Raw genomic sequence first — 24,471 nt, 5'->3', positions numbered from 1 at the left:
TACCCACTAGGCAATCAGGCTGCTCACCCTTAACCACCTACCCACCAGGCTATCAGCTTGCCAACACTCAAATCTGCTACCGATATTGTGTATTTTGTGGTCAGATCTGCTACCGACATTGTGTATTTTGTGGTCAGATTAACTGCCGACATTGTGTATTTTGTGGTCAGTTTAACTACCGTCATTGTGTATTTTGTGGTCAGTTTAACTACCGTCATTGTGTATTTTGTGGTCAGTTTAACTACCGTCGTGTATTTTGTGGTCAGTTTAACTACCGTCATTGTGTATTTTGTGGTCAGTTTAACTACCGTCATTGTGTATTTTGTGGTCAGTTTAACTACCGATATTGTGTATTTTGTGGTGAAATCTGGTGCTGACATTGTGTATGTTCTGGTCAAATCTACCGCAAGATTGAATGATTTTTTTCTGGTCAAATCTGCCGACATGATTGAATGTATTTTCTTGTGAAATCTGCTCACATAACGTGTAATGTCTGGTGAAATGTTCTCGCATTACGTGTATTTTATGTTGAAAGCTTCTGAAATTTTGTGTATTTTCTGGAGAAAAGCTGCGCAATGATGTGAATTTTCTGGAGAAAGGTTGACGAAAACTTGGGTGCACTTTTAAATTAGCTCCGCCCCATCCGGTCATAGCCACGCCCATTTTATTGCTATTTTCTCTAACTGGAACGGATTGAACCTTACATCTTGTTGCGTTTAATTCTTTGCAACATAGTATGCATTACCTTGCTGTCTGAAAGATTACATCATTCTACTCTTGACTCATTGTATGTACAATGTTTCATTCAATGGCTGTTTACGTGACTTTTACGTGTCAACACAGTGACCTTTATACCAGAAAGAAGCCAAGAAAAGAACTTGTGTTTAGTGTTGTACATTTGCGCCTGTTCAAGCCCTAACCACCAAGACCACCACAAGCTTTTGGACAAAAGGAAATTCAACAATAGCATTAAAAACTTTTAAAATCTCAAATATTAAATCATGGTTTATAATGTGAATTACAAGACTGAACCAGCTTAAAGAGAAACTCTGACCAAGAATTGAACTTTATCCCAATCAGTAGCTGATACCCCCTTTTACATGAGAAATCTATTCCTTTTCACAAACAGACCATCAGGGGGCGCTGTATGACTGTTATTGTGGTGAAACCCCTCCCACAAGAAACTCTTGAGTACGTACTCCTGGCAGTTTCCTGTCTGTGAACCTTGCTGCATTGTGGGAAATAGCTGTTTACAGCTGTTTCCAACTGCCAAAAAAGCATGCAGCAGCTACATCACCTGCCAGCAGTAAAAATGTCACCATGTGATAAAAATCAGAATGTAAATCAGGGATTTAAAAGATTTTACAATAGGCAAACACTGACTAAATCATTTATACATAATTATTGTAAAAATTAAGCATTTTTTATTACATTAATTTCACTGGAGTTCCTCTTTAACTCATCAATATGTTTTATGTTTTTTATAGCTATTTACATGTCAGCATCTTGACACATGATTCTACAGATTCTTGTGTTTGTTTTATTTTACTATTAGTCATTATGAAACTAGACAGGGACTACTGCCTTTTTATCTCTAAGAAGTGATAAATCTGTGCCAAATATACTGTAAGTCTGGCAACTGCTGATAAGTATACATAGATTGATATGCAAGTCTGTAATTTTGGAACTGACAAATCTCATAACATAGTGATTTATCTCTAAATTCAAATATCTCATGTTAACATTTTTGATATCTTTAGTACTTGGTTGATTTAGAATTTTGGCACCATATTGTTTGCAAAGTTGCACACACAATGCAATTTTCCGTCCGAACGACGGGTGATTGGACAGAAAGTTGTTTTGTGTGTACATGTCCAAACTGCTCCCGATCAATAAATGGATCGATTTTCCGATGATAACTTTGCAAAATCAATTCCTTTCTCAATCGGAAACGGATTGGACATGTTGGAAATAATCACCTAATTCCCGTCGATCAAACGGGAAATTGCATCGTGTGTTCCCAGCATTAATCTCATTAAAAACAGGGTAAAGAAAAGAAAACCTGCCAAAATAATTATAAAAAGTCACAATGACCTCTTTATTTTGTATTTTTCTTGCAATAATATAAATGTACAAAGATGAGGCATTTCAGAGTTTCATCTGACAGGTGAGCTCATCTAAGCCAATAATTAAAGTACATAGGTAATTAGAGCTATTACATTACATTAAACTGTTTTACCTCGGTAAAAAGTGCTGTGGATTTATAATGGAGGAACATAAGCAGCATTCATGATATTAATGATGGATGCCCTCTTAGGAACTCACCCTTGAGGTCCAACCAGGTGCGATCATTTTGAAGAACTTCATGATTCAGAAGAACCTCTAGACTTTCTGAGTTTGTTGCTTTTCGTATCTCTATTATATCCGAATGCTGCTCTTGCATGGCCACAGAGGTGAAGCCCGTTACTGAAGTGGTGGATCCTGAAGAAATAGAGGGAGATAAAACTTTTAGAATGCTCTATGTAAAACTAACATTTTTAAAGGAAGCATCCGAGCAGCCCAAAAAAATTACATATACTTACCCAGAGCTTCCTCCAGCCACTGGCATCCGTTATGTCCCATGCTGCAGCTAAATGTTCCCGGATCCCCTCTGTTGTGCGAGCACCGCTGTCAGTCACACTCACGTGGTCTGGAGTGTTCTGCGCAGGCGCAAATTACGTGAGCATGATTGACAGCAGCGCTCGCGCAGGCGCAGTAGAGGCCGACCACCCCACGCAAACTGCAGCTAAAATAGCCGCAGTTTGCATAGCAGGAAGCCTGAGTGCCCACTGTTTCAATGTAATAGCTGCTAATCAAGTTTACTAACATAGGCACCTATGGTAGCACCCAAAATATTGATAGATAGGGTTAGGCATCAGTGGGAAGGGGGGGTCATTAGGGTTGGGTGCCATCGGGGGTTCCTTAGTGCGAGGCATAACAGGAGGGGGATGTTTTCTGGGTTAGGCTTTGCCGGGGGGGGGGGCTTAGAGTGAACCAGAGATGAAGCATCCTCATGTATTTTACCATATATATCAGTGGGAACATTAGAGAAAACACCTACCCTTCTCTCTGTTTCATTATTTACTGTTCATTATTTACTGTTCAGATTGCTTCTTATCAGCCCAGATAAAATCCCTGACTGAGCATTCAGTCTGGCCTTGCTATAATGACTCAGCTATAATGATTCCTGAGCAAAGCCACAAGGGGGTAGGCTTGGGCTTGAAAAGACAGCACAGAAGACAGACTCAGCTATAAAGATTCCTGAACAAAGCCAGACTGAATGCTCAGTCGGGGAATTTATATGGGCTGATAAGAAGCAATCTGAACAGTAAATAATGAAACAGATAGCAGGGTAGGTGTTTTCTCTAATGTTCCCACTGATATATATGGTAAAATACATGAGGGTGCTTCGTCTCTGGTTCCCTTTAAGGGTAGGCATTGCCAGGGAGTCTTAGGGTTAGGCCTCGCCAGGGGATCTTTAGGGTTAGGTATCGGCGGGTGGATCAGTTAGGGTTAGTCATTGAGCGGGAGGGCTGGTGTTAGGGCAAGGGCAGGCTAAGTCATAGTCAAATAACTTTAAAGATTACTGATATTTTGCTATAAGAATTAAATAGTGGCATATTTGTAATGTAACTGATATTCCACCAGTTGCCTGCTCCAGCGTCCAAATGATCAAGGCACCATTTTTAAATGTACATGTAGGGACACCCTGGGCATCTTGGGACACACTGGTCCATATGCAGTTAACTTTTTCCTCTAAGTTTTCTCCAAGTTGATATTTTTACACCTCGTCAATAGAATCCCTTTTAAACCACCAGCAAGCAAGGAAATGCTCAAAAAAAATTTGATAGTATTTTTTCACCTATTTTTTGATACTTTTACAATTGCAAAGTGCTGAAAGGGTATTTTAACCACCCTGGCGTTCTGATAAGATCGCCAGGGAGGCTGCGGGAGGGTTTTTTTTAAATGAAAAAAAAACTATTTCATGCAGCCAACTGAAAGTTGGCTGCATGAAAGCCCACTAGAGGGCGCTCCGGAGGCGTTCTTCCGATCGCCTCCGGCGCCCAGAATAAACAAGGAAGGCCGCAATGAGCGGCCTTCCTTGTTTTGCTTACACCGTCGCCATAGTGACGAGCGGAGTGACGTCATGGACGTCAGCCGACGTCCTGACGTCAGACGCCTCCGATCCAGCCCTTAACGCTGGCCGGAACTTTTTGTTCCGGCTGCGCAGGGCTCAGGCGGCTGAGGGGACCCTCTTTCGCCGCTGCTCGCGGCGAATCGCCGCAGAGCGGCGGCGATCGGGCAGCACACGCGGCTGGCAAAGTGCCGGCTGCGTGTGCTGCTCTTTATTTGGCGCAAATCGGCCCAGCAGGGCCTGAGCGGCAGCCTCCGGCGGTGATGGACGAGCTGAGCTCGTCCATACCGCCCAGGTGGTTAAAGAGAAGGTAAAAATTATCTCCTAGGAGAAAACTCAAGAGAAAACGTTAATTGTGTATGGGCTCATCTGTACGTCTTTGCGCCTGCAACAAGGAGCACTAAATTATCTGTAATATCCTGGATGGGCTCTCTGAGTTCCTATTATGTGTAATGAATAGATATGCATTAAAATTATGATTTAATTAATTCAAAGTTAATAAAGCTATAAAAGTAATTAATGAGCATTAGTCAATAAACACATAAAAATAATACATAACATTAATGATTTTGACATTAAAGACATCATAATGTTAAAATATAATTTAATTTAAAAAATATACAATAATAATATGAAATGCACCTAATATTGAGTTTTATTTTACAAGGAAATAGTTAAACAGACAGTTACAATTGCTAAGTATAATGTTTATTACTTGTGTATTATTAATATGCAATATGGCTAAATTGCCATAAAGCCTGTTTAGATTGTGACATTATTACTTAGAATTGCTTGATATTTCTTATTTTTGCTATTTTGCTACAATATACTTACATTGCTTCATTGTAAAAAAAATGACGTTTATGAACAACTACTTACCATTTGGAAATGTAGCAGGCTGAGTCCGGCCCTGAATCACCAGAGAACTGTAGGTGGAATTGACTAGTATATATTCCCCTTTGCCCTTGAAGGTAAAATTAGACCCATCAAAGGTGATAAAGTGAGGATCCCCAAATGAAGAAGCTGCAAAACACAGACATAACCACAAGGTATAAAGCATAAAGTTACACAACAGGAAGCATGTGTGTATCGCGATTGTTTCACATTTGATTTCTACATCCCTGGTAATTTGTTGTACAGCACTGCATAAAAATACAATGATCTATAGCAGGGGTCGGGAACCTATGGCTCGCGAGCCATATATGGCTCTTTTCATGCCTGCGTATGGCTCTCTGGCTCGCTAAAAGACGGGTGACAGAGCGGCCAGAGAGCCTGTGTTTAGTAATCTGCCCCGCTGTAATCTGCGCCGCCGCCCCGCCCCCCTCCTCCATGCCGGTAATCTGCGCCGCCGCCCCGCCCCCCTCCTCCATGCCGGGTGTTTGTAATTGCGCTGATGCTGGCGCTGCCTGTGTGATGTCACACGTTACGTGTGACACATCGGCGCAGCCGGCGGGAACTGAGGCAGCTTGGCGGGGGGAGGAGCCGACCCCACGACGTGCGACCCGGAGGCAGCCGCACCCATAGGTACTGCTCCGGAGCGCACAAGCCAGCAGCAGCCGTCGTCGCCGCCGCAGGAGCCGCCGCAGTCACTCCAGGACAGGTCCAGGAGGTCACTCCAGTCTGGTAAATTCATTTGTGGGGAAATCGTCTGCCAATGAGATAGGATAGGCATTTGTGGGGAAATCGTCTGCCAATGAGATTGCATTTGTAGGGAAATTGTCTGCCAATGAGATTGCATTTGTGGGGAAATAGTCTGCCAATTGAGATTGCATTTGTGGGGAAAGCGTCTGCCAATGAGATTGCATTTGTGGGGAAATCGTCTGCCAATGAGATTGCACTTGTGGGGAAATTGTCTGCTAATGAGATTGTACTTGTGGGGAAATCGTCTGCCAATGAGATTGCACTTGTGGGGAAATTGTCTGCCAATGAGATTGCATTTGTGGGGAAATCGTCTGCCAATGAGATTGCATCTGCCAATGAAATTGCATTTGTGGGGAAATAGTTTGCCAACGAGATTGCATTTGTGGGGAAATTGTCTGTCAATGAGATTGCACTTGTGGGGAAATCATCTGCCAATGAGATTGCACTTGTGGGGAAATTGTCTGCCAATGAGATTGCATTTGTGGGGAAATCGTCTGCCAATGAGATTGCACTTGTGGGGAAATCGTCTGCCAATGAGATTGCACTTGTGGGGAAATCGTCTGCCAATGAGATTGCATTTGTGGGGAAATTGTCTGCCAATGAGATTGCACTTGTGAGGAAATCGTCTGCCAATGAGATTGCACTTGTGGGGAAATCGTCTGCCAATGAGATTGCATTTGTGGGGAAATCGTCTGCCAATGAGATTGCACTTGTGAGGAAATCGTCTGCCAATGAGATTGCACTTGTGGGGAAATCGTCTGCCAATGAGATTGCATTTGTGGGGAAATCGTCTGTATACATTACCTTGTATTTAGTTTTAAACATATTGTATGGCTCTCACAGAATTTCATTTTAAAATATGTCGTGTTTATGGCTCTCTCGGCCAAAAAGGTTCCCTACCCCTGATCTATAGTATTGCGTACCTATTGCCGCACAGCCGTAAGAAGTTGGGCAACAGGTGGTGCCACTAATTTTACATTACCAATATTTTACTAAGTAATTGAAGCCTCCCCACCTGGATCCTAAAATTAACCCTGCCAGCTAATGCCTAACACTAACTCCCCCTCAAAGTGCCTAACATTAACCCCCTCAAAATGACTGGTATTGTTGCCAATCATCTACCAAATAGAAGATCAACTACACTATTCTTTGCCTACCCAGTATCCGATTGGGTACTTCTGTAGCCAATCAGTTACTAGTACCACATCCAGTGCCCAACTCTCCGCCTGGGCACCTAAATACCAATACTTTGAAATCACCTAATTTGATAGCACTGCCTTTCTTTCCATTGAGTGGACTCAGGACTTGAGTTAGAACAGTTGATCTGCATGCTTGTTTTGGGTCGGTGACTCAAAAATATAATACACAGAGTAGGTTTATTTGCTTCCCTCCAATATGATCTTAGACTATCAAAGGGAAACCAATGACTATTATGCAGGCATCTTAGGACAGTTGGTGACATTAACTGATCAATGTACTCAATAACAAACTGTAGAAAATATGCCCATATTATATAAATGCATAATAATAATAACAATAATAATAATAATAACAACAACGCTGAAAAGGGAATAGAGATGACAGCCTCCCAGTACTTCTTCTCACTACAGATTTCCTTTAAGGGCAGAAGATAGAATGTTGCAAGTAATCGATTTATTCCAGCCTGCAACGGGCATGTTCATCATCATCAAGAGACAGACATGAAAATCATGAAACAGAGCTGACAAAAGAAGACCAAGCAGGAACTTGAAGATGTTTCAGCAGCTAAATTAAGAACTCGCAGCAATGTGGACTGGAATTTTGGTAGTGTCATTAATTGTGAAGGTCATACTTGGAAGTAGCAGGAATAATAAAACATGTTCTGGATTTGAAGAATAAAGAAGATGTATGAGTCAAGGGTGATGTTGAGGCAGCAAGCTAATAAGATAGTTTGAACTGACAGCACTACTGAAAAAGACATATTGGGAACAGGTTAAGAAGGTGACAGATAGAAAATAATTGGATCAGTTGACTAGATATCCTAAAGATATATGAAGAAGATGGGTAAGGATACACGGAGAAAGACTAGGAAGAAGATCTTAGTATTAACTAGTGATATAGTGGTACAGAGGATCATAGGAAGAGAGCTGTGTGTGGAGAGCCATGGTACCAATACAACATAAAAATGATCCATCTATGCAGGAATATAACAGTTGATGAATTATAGAAACCATGGCAAACAACAATAATAGTAATAATAATAATACCAATAAGAAGAACAATTATATAGTTAATTAGGAGGCATTAACACTGGCAGAATATACAAACCCCATGGATGGGATTTAATACTTTCTTGTACTGTGATCCCAAGCTCCTGATATTGAACTATATCTGACAAGGAGCAATAAAGCTGCCATCAGTCGCATCACCATTGAATCTAATTCGATATGATGTTAGGCCCTTGGTATCAAAGTGTCGGACAAAGTCTGACAATCCCCTGGCATATTACATGGCCACATTTGGTCTCTTCCTACCTGTGCCACTGTTGGATCCTTTACATGGTATCAGGCCCCTCAGATCAAACTGTAAGACTAAGCTAAACAGTTTGATCTCCCCACATCATGCTGAACCACAAAATAACATATTACACCAGCGCAGGTGCATTGTGGGGCGTAGATATGGTGCCTAGTCCAGCCTGCCCCCTGCTGATGGATAGCTCACCTGCTCACACTAGTGAGAGGAAATAGAGACCCCACTAGCTTCCTCATGCTCAGATCAGGTGCGATCACCCACCCACAGAGTGGATGAAAAATAAGTTCTGGAGGGGACGCGGGTGATCTCACAATTGGATTGGAAAGGGTTAATAATGGACTTTTAAGTTGTAGGATTGTTAACTTAGCTAACGTTCTCCTCTACAAAATAGTGCAAAACATATATTACTTTATATTACTTTATATTACTTTTAGAAAAATGTATATTTAGAAAGGTAAAGGTAAAGGTTAGAGATGATTAATGAACCTGAGATTTTTCTAATTTGTTGTTACTATTTGCATGCAGCATGGAATTGGCCTTGTCCAAATCAGTTGCAATTGAAACTGACTGGCCCAATTCCAAACTGCTTGGAAACTGCACCATAATTTGTATCAGCGTGGAAATCTGCATCTCATTCTCTAGTAAGGAAACCTGAGCTGGACTAATGCTGCATACACACTTGAGATAAAAGTCTCTGGAAAAGGCAAGATCACAGACCAATTATACCCCATTCCATGTAGTATGAGAGCCATACTTTACACAGTCTATTCTATGGAGCTGCACTCCCCATCAGATAAAATCTTTGCAAGATGCTGCACACAAAGTTGCCCGTACACATTCAAAAGATCATTATCTGCAAAAGATCTCTTCCTGCAATAGATCCGTTCCTGCAAAATGCATTCATAGTCTATGAGATCTGCAGATCATCATACACACCTTGTTTAGCAGGCAATCATCTGCAGATCATCTGCAGATCAGATCCACCAGGATGGATTTTCAGATCTGCAGATGATTGCCAGATATGCAGATGAAGTCTGTTAAACAAGGTGTGTATGAGGATCTGCAGATCTCATAGACTATGAATGCATTTTGCAGGAATGGATCTATTGCAGGAAGAGATCTTTTGCAGATAATGATCTTTTGAATGTGTACGGGCATCTTTGTGTGCAGCATCTTGCAAAGATTTTATCTGATGGGGAGTGCAGCTCCATAGAATAGACTGTGCAGAGTATGGCTCTCATACTACATGGAATGGGGTAAAATTGGTCTGTGATCTTGCCTTTTCCAGAGACTTTTATCTCAAGTGTGTATGCAGCATAAGGGCTTCCTAAACATAGTATTACAAATGGCAATACCTGCAAATTATCCTTGCACACATTTGCTGGGCCTCAGAGGAAGTGACCATGAGACACAATACATGCATCAGGCATAGTAGCAAATTACTCTGAAACTCACTTTACAACAAATAATTCGAATTGTTACCCACTAAACAACAATACTGTATATATTGTGTGAAGCACAACACCCTATACTTGTATTATTATTATTACTATTAGTTATAATTGACTGTAAGTCACTCCAACTGTATGAATTTTCCAGTTACCTCAGAGAAGAGTGGATGATGTCTTCTTATCTGTAAACTTTGGCTTTCAAGGGTACCTTAAGTGACATGTGAATTGGTGACAGAACAGAAAGATCAAGGGCCACAGTAGTTTAGTAATGTCTGAGTAATTAGGGGAAAAATGTAACTAGGTTGTCACAAACTAGTGTCACCTGAAAGGTGACCAAACACACTGCAGGTGGGGGAACCAACCTGACCGCACTCAGGACTGTGGAAACTTAATAGTTGTACTGCAGAGGTATAGGATAAAACCCAGCCTTTTCACCATAATGCAGAGAGTAACAATAAGGCACCTACCGATTGTACACTTCTTTATTGGCTTTGTCAATAAAGTTTAAATAACTGTTAGATGTTTTCATTCAGCACACCATTATTGCACAGCAGAGAAATACTACTAAGTGCAGGGAGAAGATAAAGAAAGGTCAACAGTTCAAGATTTGTATCTGTGGGAGCTATTATAAAAAACATTCTTCATTCACCTGAGACAGTAAAAAAGTTGAACATTTATCTTTTGAAATAAAAGAAGGTTCTGGGATTCTAGGATACAGCGATGGGTTTCCGTGTAGGAAGCCATTCGAATTCGGAATTAACCACTTAAGGACCGCCTAACGCCGATAGGCGGCGGCGGGTTTAAGTGGTTATTACATGGAAATGGCCGCTCGTTCGAGCAGCCTTTCCATGTAAGTTCACGGAGGGTGTCTCCGTGAACAGTGTGCGAGCCGCCGATCGCGGCTCGCACGCCTAATGTAAACACGCGGGGAAGAAATCCCCGCTGTTTACATCATACGGCGCTGCTGCGCAGCAGCGCCGTAAGGCAGATCGGCGATCCCCGGCCTCTGATTGGCCGGGGATTGCCGGCATATGATAGGCTGAAGCCTATCCTTTAATGCGCAGGTCGGATATCCGTCCTGCGCAGCTTTGATCACGGAGGGGAGGGAGGTAAGAGGAGGAAGCGCCGAGAACGCTGCGGAGGGGGGCTTTGAGAAGCCCCCCCCCCCGCTAATCCCAACTAGCCGGCGGCGATCAGACCCTCCCGGCAGGACATCCCCCTAGTGGGGAAAAAAGGGGGGGAAGTCTGGTCGCCCCAGCTGCCACACGATCTGTGCTGTGGGCTGAATAGCCCACGCAGCACAGATCTTCCCAAACACCCCTGGTCCTTAAGTGGTTAAAATGAGGCTTAATTGCCTCAAGTGTTAGCATGGGAGATGGGGATTACTTACCCAGAAGTCTGTTGGCTTCTATGCGTCTCAATCCATCTCGCACATGACCTTTGGGACGCATTTCAAGACTCGCTACCACACTTCCTTCTTCAAGCCGGAAGGAGGAAGTGCAGTAGTGAGTCGTGCAACACCTCCCATAGGTCGCGTGCAAGGTGGATTGAGATGCATAGAAGCCGACAGACTTCTGGGTAAGTAACCCCCTGTCTCCTGTGATAACACCTGAGCCTCATTTTAATTCCTAATTCGAATGGCTTCCTACTCGGCAGACCATCTCTGCTAGGAAAGTTAAATTTAGAATTATTACTATAGATTGTGTATAGATAGAAAGTGCAGCAGAACCTCTTTCTTCTGGCAGCCACTTGCTCTGTGCTTCATACTTGCCACCTAATGCATATCATGTGATCGGGAGCCAGAGAAGAGCAGCATAGAGCTGCCATGAGGAAGAGGAGTCATGACGCAGCATGGGACAGGTAAATATACACTACTCTCAGTACTTACTCTGCATAGTGAGAAAAAGAAAGAACAGGCCCCCATAGTCTCCAGGCATCTTCTCCCAGATACAGGGGCAGCGGGGGCTATTGCTATGCATCTAGTACACTGTAACACTACTATCATAAGTAGTATCCATTGAGCTGTATTCCTCCTATATCTTTTACTGATGAAGACCTACACAGGCTGAAACAGCTGTCTGCAACTTGAAAGACCTGGCTCAGTAAAATTTACAAGCTTTATGTTTGATAGAAACTAGCTGCTTTGGCTGTACTCTTGGCGTTCAGGAACATCGAGATATGATTTTCATACTCTACTTACTCTCCTGAAGTGTTGTATTTTGTTTTATGCTGCTTTCCTTTTTAAGATGGAAAAATAGTACTAAGTATGACTTGTAAACTTATGCTATACCTATACTAACATTGAGTGTACTGTATTAGTCCACATAATACATTTACAGTTGTGTTCAAAATTATTCAACCCACACTGAAATTGAGTGTTTTGGCCAGTTTGACATTGATTTTGATCATTTCAGTCATCTTGTTTACAATTAAATCAATGAGGCACTTGTAAGTCAGACAAATATAACATGACATTTATAATGAAATAACCACAAATGTATTTTCTGTGCTCACATCATTATCAGTTTTATTCAACCCCCAAGTGACATTCATTCTTAGTACTTAGTGCAACATCCTTTTCCAGTTATAACAGCTTTTAAACATGAAGTATAGCTTGACACAAGTGTCTTGCAGTGATCTACGGGTATCTTAGCCCATTCTTCATGAGCAAAAGCCTCCAGGTCAGTCATATTCTTAGGCTTGCGCGCTGCAACTGCTTTCTTTAAGTCTCACCAGAGGTTCTCAATCGGATTTAAGTCTGGTGACTGCAATGGCCACTCCAAAATGTTCCAGCCTCTAATCTGCAACCATGCTCTCTAGGGGACTTGGAGGTATGCTTGGGATCATTGTCCTGTTGAAAAGTCCAAAATCTCCCCAGTCTCAGGTTTGTGACGGACTGCATCACATTTTCATCTAATATCTCCTGATACTGAAGAGAATTCATGGTACCTTGCACACGCTGAAGCTTCCCTGTACTTGCAGAAGCAAAACAGCCCCAAAGCATGATTGACCCCCAGCCATGCTTCACAGTAGGCAAGGTGTTCTTTTTCTTCATAGGCCTTGTTCTTCCTCCTAGCTTTGGTCCATGGGCCCAAACAGTTCTAATTTTGTTTCATCAGTCCACAGAACACTATCCCAAAACTTTTGTGGTTTGTCCACGTGACTTTTTGCATACTGCAGTCGACTCTTCTTATTCTTTGGAGACAGCAAGGGGGTGCGCCTGGGAGTTCGAGGCCTTCAATGCACAGTGTGGGCCTTATTGTCTGAGCTGAAACTTCAGTACCCGCATCTGACAAACCTTTTTTCAGTTCCTCAGCAGTCACACAGGGACTTTTCTCCCCTTTGCGCTTCAGGTAACGCACAGCAGTCGAAGTCAGCATCTTCTTTCTGCCACAACCAGGTAGCGTTTCAACAGTGCCCTTTGCCTTGAATTTGCGAATTATGCTTTCTATGGTGTCCCTTGGTATGTTTAACATCTTTGCAATCTTCTTATAGCCATTGCCCTTCCTGTGAAGAGAAATCACCTCTTCTCTTGTCTTCCTGGACCATTCTCTTGACTTCACCATGTTTGGAAACACACCAGTAAAGGTCTAGAAGGAGCTGAGTACCACAGTCATTTTAAATGTGCCTAATTGGTGCTTATTATTCTTGATTGCTGCTCGTTAACATCCACAGGTGTTTTCAATACCTGATCGAAAACACTTGAATGAACCTCTGTTCTTAAGAGTGGTAGTCTTTAAGGGGTTGAATAATTGTGTCAATGAAGAAATCACAAAAAAAAAACGCATTTAATACTGTATTAAAAAAACAATTGATGTCATTTTAGTTGCATTTAGTTCTTTAAAAAGTTCTTGTAAGATTTCATTCTGAACACAATTACAAATGTACACTAAATTCCCTAAAACCCTTTACAGCATTGGGGGTTGAATAATTTTGAACACAACTGTAAATTTGTATTATGGGTCAGGGGCTGCCTGTAAAATGTTCTGTATCTCTAGCAATCGTCGTCAGTAGGGACGTATATGGGCTGAACAGCAAGATCCCCAGTTACTATTATTGCGTATCCTGTTTATATGAAGCACTAATATATTATGCACTCTCCCCACATGTGAGATTTTCAGAAAAGCCTAAATCCCTGCAATGTGCATACGATTTTCTACAGTCTTTAGTTTTTACTTAGACTAATGGGCCAAGCACCCAGAGCAGATCAATAGATTGTATGTGGTGAAGAGGTCACGAAAATAACCTGTAAAAGACATTAATTTGTGATATGCTGAATAGTATGCATGTATAATGTAAAATAATGACACTGTATTTGAAATCTACTTTTTATCCGTACTAAATTGTAACATTTTTATCACAGCCATATCTTATTTTAATGTGATCATTAAGTTAAAGATTGTGTTTTACAACTAAGTTGAATGAAACCTATTTTCACCACTAGATGGCAACATTGCTTAAAAAACAGTTAGGCAACTGGCAGTTTTCAGCACATAAGTATCCCATACGAATTATGAAACATTTAATTCTGGCATTTCTACCATACAAGTTAGCAAATAGAAGACTAACAATACGATAGTTTCAATAAACATTGTATGAAAATGCTTGCACTGTATCATCATTGTAAAATGGGGTGATTTGTGGTGGTGCATCACCATGTAAACACAGCAAAACTATCAAACAAAGTGCACACAGGTCTATTGCAAATCTCTCTTCCACTAGTACATGTACCCAGACAGCAATCCATGCAGTGGTAGGAAGATTATCCCTAATAGCCAATATAGCATTAAATGGACACAGTCAGTCCCCAGTACAGCTCTACAGGTCTGCTGTTATCAAGACTATTATGTTTTTTTGAGGTGTATGGCTATTTGGTCACACTTGTTAACAGCTTCAACTAAGTTACTTTTGTTGCTCAACTGAACTTAGGAAGCGGTCAAGGGACTCAGGAAACCCGTTGTCTTACTATTGAATAAAAATTCTGTTTCCAGTCACACTGGTCTTGATTGTCATCGGGACAGGTAAGCTTTGCCTCTCGTTCTAATAATTAGAATACTGTTAGCTCATCTCATACATCAGAGGCCTCCACCTCACTGTTGTTACTTGTAAAATAGGAAGTTTAGATTATTTAGTTTATAGTACCTATAAACTTCAAGATCCCTAGGACAGTGACCAGCCACATCCTGGTCCTGGACGGTGACCTGGAAAACCGAAACCCACCTTTGTGAGTATATCATAACCACGATTATCATTACCTGAAGGATGTAGGAATCCAGTCTTTGACTGCTATGAGCAGAACATTTGTCCTCAGTGCGATATTCATTGAACTTTTGTTTTAGTTACAAATTCATCTTATTTTTTTATTCTTAACTTTGACTTATCACTTGAGCCATGCTGATGCATAGTTTTCTAATTCAGTTTCCCACTTACCAACTTTTGGTGGCTTATACTTGCGACAGTCACTGGATGGTCTAAGTTTCATGTAGTAGTCACAGTTATCCGACCAAAGGCAACAGTAATAAAATGTGATCACATCATAGAGCCAATGAGAGAAGCCTGGGACTCTGGGAGGCTTCTTATATGGAGGGGATCCCCAGTCATGGCCTCGGTCAGGGGTACTGCCACCCATTGAATCAGTAGTAAGGACCTGAACACCATTGCCATCATAACAGCATTGCTGACCAGCTGCAAAGGAAGGACTGGAAGAATAATACATTATTGTTAGTACACCATTCGGTTAATGTGAAATATATTGGAATGTATTCCTTAATTCAACTCCATATTTGATGATTTGTAGCACAAATTTCTGTTTTACATAAATATTTGGGATGAGTTTGAATTTTTGCCATTTTTGCATCAAAATTTTTATTTTCTCCTGACCCATTATTTTTGCAAACATATTATGAATTTTTGCAAGATACACATATTTATTCAAAATGTGTTTTTTTATGCCCACTGACTTTAATGCATTTGGCGAAAAATGTAAAAAACACATTTTCGCACAGATGAAAGTATATGGATACTTTAATTTGTGTGAAAATGTGTTTTCTCAAACCCATAAACTTCAATGCATTTGGCAAAAGTGAGTTTTTCTTGCCCACATATTTTTACGATAATTCTTATCAATGTGAAAATGTGTTTTTGTATGCCAATATTAATCAAAAATGTGTTGGTTTTGCAAAAATGTTGGCAAAATGAAAATGGGTATTTTCGCTGATCAGTAGTTTAAATGTGCCTCTATTAGAGCAGCCTACACAAGACCACTGCCATGCTTGCCAAATGCTTCACAGCTCTGTGAATATGTGCATTTTAAATGGAGTAGCGTGGTATTTAAAGGTTGTGCAGGTTGAAGTCATTGTTATTATAAGCACAATAAAAAAAGTAGCTCTGTTCCACCCCTCAACGAAACACCAGAAAAGTCCAATAGACCAAACACTGGGCTTTATATGAATAACTTCACTCTTATTCTTCAAAATCTCAAATCTTCTAGATTGCGGACATAGTATGCAAATACGATTTCCAGACTTCCAAATCACAAAAAAAGCCTTGGCAGTCTCTTCTGTGATTTGGAAGTCTGGAAATCGTAGTCTCTTTTGTGAATTGGAAGTCTGGAAATCGTATTTGCATGCTATGTCTGCAATCTAGAAGACTTGAGGTTTTGAAGAATAAGAGTGAAGTTGTTCATATAAAGCCCCGACTTGGTCTATTGGACTTTTCAGTTTGAAGCCATTACCTGCTCTAGATGAATTTGTGTAAACTGTTTTGATTGAGCCTTCCAAAAACTTTGCTTTGAAATAATACATTGGACCTAAAATAACGATATAGACTATGCAAATTGTAATGTTTAAAGTCCAGTCATATGACGTCTAAAAAGCAAATATTGCAATTCGGTCATTACCTGCCGTAGATGCCTCGTACACAGTGCACAGCCCCAGGGTGGTAAGTGCACATGCTCCCAGTTTCTATATCACATCCATAATCTGGCTGCAACATAAGATGTGATAAAATGTTAGTGATTTGACAACTGTCCATGTGATATGCAGCATTACAGCAGCAAACATATCTGTGTGTTCTATTTCCCTGGTCTGTGTTACTGTTACTCATCAATGTCATCATGAATATGGAAAAGGGCTCCAGAGGCCAATGTTGACAATATCAGTTATCTTTTTAATGCAAAATTGATTATAGACATGAGATATGTATTATACTTATGCAGGTCAAATTGTCCTGGCTACTTGGTGGCACCAGATTACTACTCTCAAATATCATCATACACACTGTCTTGATACTGCCATTGTTCCAGCATGGTTGTGTGTGTGTTGTGTGAAAAGGTAACCTTAGTTATCCCCAGAAAGTAATGTTCTTGGGGGATTGTAAACTGATTTACAATAAGTAGTTGAGGTTGTCTTAACCACTTCGGAGCGTGCAGTCTCTGGTCCCTTAAAGAGAACCCGAGGTGGGTTTGAAGAATATTGACTGCAAGCACAGCACTGCTGTGATTTATGAGGGATTGCAGAGTGCAGGGGGACCTTAGGGGGGTTTGGGATAGCAACAGAGGCTGGGCTGTATAGGCAGATCCAGCCTCTGTATGCAGATAACATTCTTTAAACACACTTCGGGTTCTCTTTAAGGACCAGATACTTTTTTTTTTAAAGAGAACCCGAGGTGGGTTTGAAGAATGTTATCTGCATACAGAGGCTGGATCTGCCTATACAGCCCAGTCTCTGTTGCTATCCCAAACCCCCCTAAGGTCCCCCTGCACTCTGCAATCCCTCATAAATCACAGCCACTCTGCTGACAAACAGCTTGTCAGAGCTGGCTGTGTTTATCTCTATAGTGTCAGTCTGCTGCTCTCCCCGCCTCCTGCAGAACTCCAGTCCCCGCCTGCATCCCTTCCCTTCCTGCTGATTGGAGGGAAGGGATGGGGCAGGGACCGGAGCTATGCAGGAGGTGGGGGAGCAGCTGAGACTGACACTACAGATGTAAACACCGCCTCACAGCACGTCTGTGATTTATGAGGGATTGCAGAGTGCAGGGGGACCTTAGTGGGGTTTGGGATAGCAACAGAGGCTGGGCTGTATAGGCAGATCCAGCCTCTGTATGCAGATAACATTCTTTAAACACACCTCGGGTTCTCTTTAAGTAAATGAGCATTAATCACTGTGATTGGCTCACAGTCATCACCGGGTCAGGAGCCAATGACTGAGATACAAAGCTCTTCTGTCAGCATGACAGCAGAGCAAGCGGGTCACAGTGTTTCAGTATTGGCATGGACGATAGGAATGACATGTACACACAAATGCAGAAGTTGAAATCTATGCCCAGGCAGGAATAAACTAAAGTAAACAGGGCATACATTTCACCTAGCCTGCTGGGGAAGCTATTAAATGATGTCTGTCAGTGTCACTGACTCCTAGCCCACAATAGTGGGAGGTGGATCAAGGGACCTTGATGGAAAAGCTTTCAAAAATGAAGTACAGGAGCCCAATATAATGTAGTACATTTTAAAATATGGAAGTGAGTATGTCGTAAAATGAGGTACTAACAAATCCAGGTTGCCTAGCAGCAGCAACCACCGCGCATGTGGGAAACGTACTCGGGTGTGTGAACAGCCTCTCAAAAGGATGGGTCACTCTAAAAATGAGACTGTTGTCTCGTCCCTTCAAAGGAGGGTAATACAGGTGTGGACAAGGAAGCAAGAGGTGCACAATGAAGTATAAAACAGATAAAAACAATTTAAAATAGGTTATAGATTTCTTGCCTAAGGATGAATGTCTAAGTAATAATAAGAAAATTATCCTAAACAAAGGCTTTATTAATATCTTGTCAACACGGGTTCCCTTCACCATCAAAAGACAAAAATTCTCTTCTGAGTATTTGTAAATCTTAAACCATTATAACCGATAAACCAAAGCCATAACTAACGTCCACTTCAATATAACCACATAAAGCTGTCTGGTAAATTACGTACATGAAATCTGCCAGTATCAGCTCTTGCTTGTGCCAGTGTGCAGGGACAATCAATGATCTCAGCCAGAAAGTCTGGAAGTTTCTTGTCACTTTCATGCCACTTTAGACATTTGTCCTGTGCCCATCCAGCGGAGTCCTTCCGGAAATCTTCACCTAAGTGCCACGCCATGGCATGATCAACACTCCACATGGAAAGAACATTTCTGCAATAAAGACCACATCAATATCAATCTAAAACATTGAGTATATTTGTATTAATATAGTAGAGTATTAAGGGATAAGACATAAAAATAAGGGGCTCAGTACCTTTCTTGGCCAATAATCATTCCACAAAGGTGGCCATTAATGGTACAATTCCACGTCTGATTAATTGTTTTTAATCCACAAAAATGAATCTATTCCATCAATCTGATCAAATTGTCTAGCGGGAATTCGGCTGTTAATGGGCACGACCGATCAATCAATTCTGATCTATTACTGGGGCAATCGGAAATGATTGATTGGCTTTGGAACTGTACCGTTTATGTGCATATTTAGTCATATTTTATTCCTGACTACCCTGTCTAACTCCATAATGTAAGATCACAGCCAGGGGTGTTGCTAGGATCTGAAGAGATTCGGGGCACTCCGCCAGAAAATGGGTGTGTCCATGCACCAGAATGTGGGTATAGTCATGGGTGGAGCCAAATTTAAATGAACTTAACAGCGGTCTAAGTAGGCCTGCCCAGCAAAGTACCCCCATACAAGAACCACAACTCCCTGAGTGCTCCCACAGTGCCCAGCATGGCACCACAGCACCCAATATGTCCAAGTAGAGGCATCACAGCACCCAGCATATCCGCAACTCATGCACCACAGCTCCCAGCATGCCCCCTATTGAGGCTCTGACTCTTTGGGCCTACCAATGCCCCTGATCACAGCTACTGGAATGAAGACACTGTACATTTTCCAGAACAAAATTAAAAATAAAATTGAATGAAGTAAAAAAATGTTCTGCTGTTAGCAGCTTCTTCACTAGTGTTCACATCAGCTCTTTGGGCAATCTTTGGTCATTCATCAGGGACTGAAGATTGCCCGTTGCAATGTGACCTGAAGCTTTGGTTCTGAATGCATTACTCTCCCCACTTCCAGGTTCTCTGCATCACATGATACAGAATAACCAATAATGCAGGAGAAAGCTCCAGGGAATGCTTGCCCTGCCAGCATAGTTGAGAGCAGCCAGAGAAATAGTGATCAGCTATTGAATCAGCTATTGGTTGCATCTTCTGGCCACTGTACAGTGTGGTCAACTACAATGTTCCAGGCACAATATTGGCAGAGAAACAAAAAGAAATACACAGATACTGTACATAGTTATAAAAGAAAAAAAAAGAAGAAAAAACAACATTGCAACAAAGGCGCCAGCAGGATAAAAGTAAATAAAAGTCTTTAAAAAATTGCTTGGAGGAAGTGGTGGACTTACCTCCGTAAAACAGACACTACGGACTGTCTAGGTGTAAACAAACACATTTATTAAAAGTACCCCAATAGTCACAGAGGCGCTTCACTTGCTATAATTGAATTGCTGTGTTTTCCCCCTCTTATTGCCTGAAGAAGTGGGCCTGTGCCTACAAAACACATTGCACTATTGGGGTACTATTAATAAATGTGTTTGTTTACACCTAGACAGTCCTTAGTGTCTGTTTTATGGAGGTAAGTCCACCACTTCCTCCAAGCAATTTTTTAAAAACTTGTATTTACTTTTATCCTGCTGGCGCCTCTGTTCTCCTACTGCTACACTGAGTCCACCCCTTTTTTCCGATCTACAGAGAGCGACTTCTTATTCCTGAGTGTGGACAGGTTTAATCTCCTCACCTGCCTATACAGTGGTTGCCTGAATGGTAACCCATGTTTGTGAGTATACTCATCTCACTTTTATATACCTTCAACCATTTCTGACGTACTACACTATACTGGGCTCTCCATTTTCTTTCTATTTTATAACATTGCAACAAAGGTGGTGACTAGCAAGAGGAGGCGCACATAAAAACAAGGTTTCCTCTAATAAGCCTCTAGTAAGCCTAGGACTTTTAATTAGGCCAACAGTTTGTATTCAGCATACACAAACAAAGCTTTCTATTTGCTTTCTTTTTATTTGTTTTGTGATACTTTGGGCTCCTCCTCCTCAAGCTATCAGTCAAATTCCTTCAAATTGGAATTTCAGGTGGACTAGGTCCATTTGTAATCTACTTTCGAAGGGGACCTGAACTCAGAACTTCCTCTCTGCTCTAAGAGGTGATACAAATCCTGCAATAAATCTGCAGTGTGTCTACTTCCTGCTTTCATGGAAGCAGGCATAGGGTTACCATCCTGTGTTTACAAATTTGCGTCTCTGCCAAGGCAGCCCAGATTCCTGAGCTGTCACAGCTGAGAGATCTAATTACGGTGATGACTGTCACAGATGAGGGGGATTTGTTGGTGATCCCCAATTGGTTACTGCAATGAGCCCATCCACTCCTGATCTGCTAAAAAAGACCAATACTAACCCATAACATGCCTGCTGCCATCATGTTTGCATGCAATCTTGTTAACAGACTTTGGCCTCTATTCATAAAGCATTCCTGCATGCGGTAATGCTCAAAACAGCTGACTTTACAGACCATTTAGCAAGGTGTCCATTCATAAAAACTGTTTCCGCATGAAAAGCTACAATTCCTGAGCAGTGTGGGAAATTACAGCCTTATGCGGTGATTATCTCAACACGTCACTACATGTCAATTCATAAAGATTACAGCAAGCGGAATGGGAACGGAGAATACCATCCGTTTATACAATGTAATAAGCCAGCGGATAACAGGCAAGCTAATGGGGACAGACCTCCCAGGCAGCAGCAGTGAGAGCAAAACAAACAAGGCATCCCAGAATACCAAGGCTGTGTTTTTTAACCCCTTGAGTACCTGTTTTCAGATACATTTCACATCAGAAAGGCTGTGTAACATTTCTTGAAGTTCTTCTAAGCTGTGGCAATTAAATAGATTGTTTAGAAAGCCTAATAGACAGATTCAGCGCAGATTCAGGGCAAGGAGAGGCAGTTTAAAAAAAAATGCACATCTAAAGGGAAGCTGGGGCTGCCTCTTTTATAGTAACTCTGTCTCTGCACAGAGAAAATGTATCAACTCAGCCAGCACCGTTAGTTTAGTGCGGGAATTTCCCGACCTTACATCGCAAGTGTAAACTTTTTATGAATTAGCACACAAAAATCTAAAATACCGATGCTGTGTTTTCCCTCCAAGATTTTTTTTCCCCACAAATGTTTTATAAATAGAGCCCTTTGTTGCTAACTCTGTGACCAGCCGTGAATTAGAGAGACAGATGTACACTGCATTTAGTGCTGGTTCACACTGGAAGAACTTTTTCTAAACGCTTGTGATTTTAAAAGCTCTTGCTAATGTAATTCTATGTGTGTGTTCTCACTTGAGCAATTTTATAAAAATCACCCATAGCAATACATTAGCTGCAATCAGAGATGAGATCACTGCCATATTGTTAAAAATCGCTAGCGATTGCCAGAGATTCAGCAATAAGCGTTAATCGCCGCTAATTGCCCCAGTGAGAGCAAGTGGTTTGTGTTTACTGAAAAGTAAATGACACATTGAAAAGACGGTGTGAGTATGATAGGGATATGCAAGGATTTCCTAAAATCATATTGATAAAATATACCTTCAAACATCAAATAAAACACATAAAAATATAAAGCCAGGCTAATATTAGTCTTTTAACAAGACAGCTTACTGTTCCCCATCAGAGCGATGACCCTCCACAATCCTCAGGCAGCCAACCTCGTAGATCTGAAACTCAGCTGGTGCCGGCTTGGGTGTGAAAGTATAGGTCCCAGTATTTGAGTGCTGATTCACCAGTGTATAGAGATATCTCCAGGATGCTGTCCAAGATTCAGTATATGCTTCTCCTGGCCATTGTAAGGGAAAAAGGAAAGGAGAGACTTAAATTACTAGTTTACACTCCAAAACTTGCTTACTACAGCAAATGGTAATATACGGTGTAAACTAATGACTTGTCTAGTGTAACCGTTCTACTACTGAGTGATTCATGGTTAAAGTCATAACTCTTTTAATCAAAATTTCAGTTTCTGATTACATTGTTGACTATTTTACCTGTTTAGTTAAATGATCTAAACAAAGGTCTCACATTTGCTTTACTCCGACCAACAGAATATGCAGTACTTAATATCCTGGTTATGAAGACCTAAAGAAAGAAGGCCTCTTCTCACAAGGCTCGCAGTTAGCACTTTATCTTTTCAGATTGATGCACACGTTTTATTTTTCACTTCATGCCCCCTCTTCCCTTCAATGTTCCCTTCAATGATAAAACGAGTGGAATCTTCAAGTGAGCTTTCCTTGCAAATTCATTATTGATATAATAGTTTTTGTGGAGACTTCTTTAAACAAAAGTTATTCCTGATTATTATACTTCTATAGAAAGGTTTCCTCCTGGTGCAGCAGCAACAACTTGGAACTAAATGCTCTCAAAACCATGGAGATGATAATAGACTTTAGGAGATCTCCCCCCCCCAGCACCTCCCCTTAACCATAAATGGATCCACAATAACCCAGGTAGAGTCATTCAAGTTTCTTGGGTCCACAATCTCATACAACCTAAAATGGGACAACAACACTGCCACTATTGTCAAAAAAAGGGCAACGGAGGATGTACCATCTACGGCAGCTGAGAAAGTTTGGCCTACCTCAAAATCTAATGGTGCAGTTCTACACTGAAATCATCAAATCCACCATAACATCATCTATGACTGTATGGTTCGGCTCCTGCTCAGCATTTGAAAAGGGGAGACTGCAGCGCATCATCCAAACAGCGGAAAGGATAATTGGCTGTAGCTTACCTTCCCTGCAGGATCTTTACGCTAGCAGGTGCAGAAAGAGAGCAACCAAAATTGCCTCTGACCCCTCTCACCCAGCTCACTCCATCTTCCAGCGCATGCCTTCAGGAGTAAAATTCCAGTCAATCGCTACCAAAACCTCCAGACACAGGAACAGCTTTTTTCCTCAAGCGGTAGCCATACTTAATGCTGAACCACGTTAGAGCTGCTAGGACTTGAAAGTAATCAGCACAGAACTGAAAAATTCTCACATTGCTTACTGCCACTATACTTGCATAATGTCCTTGACTTGTAATATACACACTGTCTGTCCTTGTATTGTTTTTGTTTGTGTTTGTTAAGCAACTGCCAAGACAAATTCCTTGTAGGTGCAAACTTACTTTGCGAAAATAAATTGATTCTGATTCTTTACTAGAATAATCTGTCTAAAATGTGGTGGAGCCATTATACTTTTTGATAAAGGGGGAACTACCCTCACAACGTGTAGAATACAGTGGCTTGCAAAAGTAATCGGCCCCCTTGAAGTTTTCCACATTTTGTCACATTACTGCCACAAACCAATTTTATTGGAATTCCACGTGAAAGACCAATACAAAGTGGTGTACACGTGAGAAGTGGTACAAAAATCATACATGATTCCAAACATTTTTCCAAATCAATAACTGCAAAGTGGGGTGTGTGTAATTATTCAGCCCCCTTTGGTCTGAGTGCAGTCAGTTGCCCATAGACATTGCCTGATGAGTGCTAATGACTAAATAGAGTGCACCTGTGTGTAATCTAATGTCAGTACAAATACAGCTGCTCTGTGATGGCCTCAGAGGTTGTCTAAGAGA

At 41.3% G+C, this 24,471-nt stretch overlaps 1 protein-coding gene across 6 annotated transcripts in view; it reads right to left on the bottom strand.

Annotated features, from left to right (window-relative positions):
* SUSD2 (sushi domain containing 2) overlaps nt 1-24,471 on the bottom strand; it is a 314,471-nt gene that overhangs the window by 118,586 nt on the left and 171,414 nt on the right. For all 6 annotated transcript variants that reach the window (XM_068246340.1, XM_068246356.1, XM_068246346.1 and 3 more), the window contains exons 17-22: nt 22,519-22,693; nt 18,749-18,950; nt 16,676-16,761; nt 15,208-15,476; nt 5,054-5,197; nt 2,326-2,481 (exon numbers count right to left, since the gene is read on the bottom strand). In XM_068246340.1, coding sequence (XP_068102441.1) covers nt 2,326-2,481; nt 5,054-5,197; nt 15,208-15,476; nt 16,676-16,761; nt 18,749-18,950; nt 22,519-22,693 — 1,032 coding nt within the window. The remainder of the gene's footprint in view (nt 1-2,325; nt 2,482-5,053; nt 5,198-15,207; nt 15,477-16,675; nt 16,762-18,748; nt 18,951-22,518; nt 22,694-24,471) is intronic.

This window comes from Hyperolius riggenbachi, chromosome 1 (genome assembly GCF_040937935.1).
Source record: "Hyperolius riggenbachi isolate aHypRig1 chromosome 1, aHypRig1.pri, whole genome shotgun sequence".
NCBI lineage: Eukaryota > Metazoa > Chordata > Amphibia > Anura > Hyperoliidae > Hyperolius > Hyperolius riggenbachi.
Note: the sequence above shows the minus strand (reverse complement) of the source record. Positions and strands in the feature narration are given on the sequence as shown.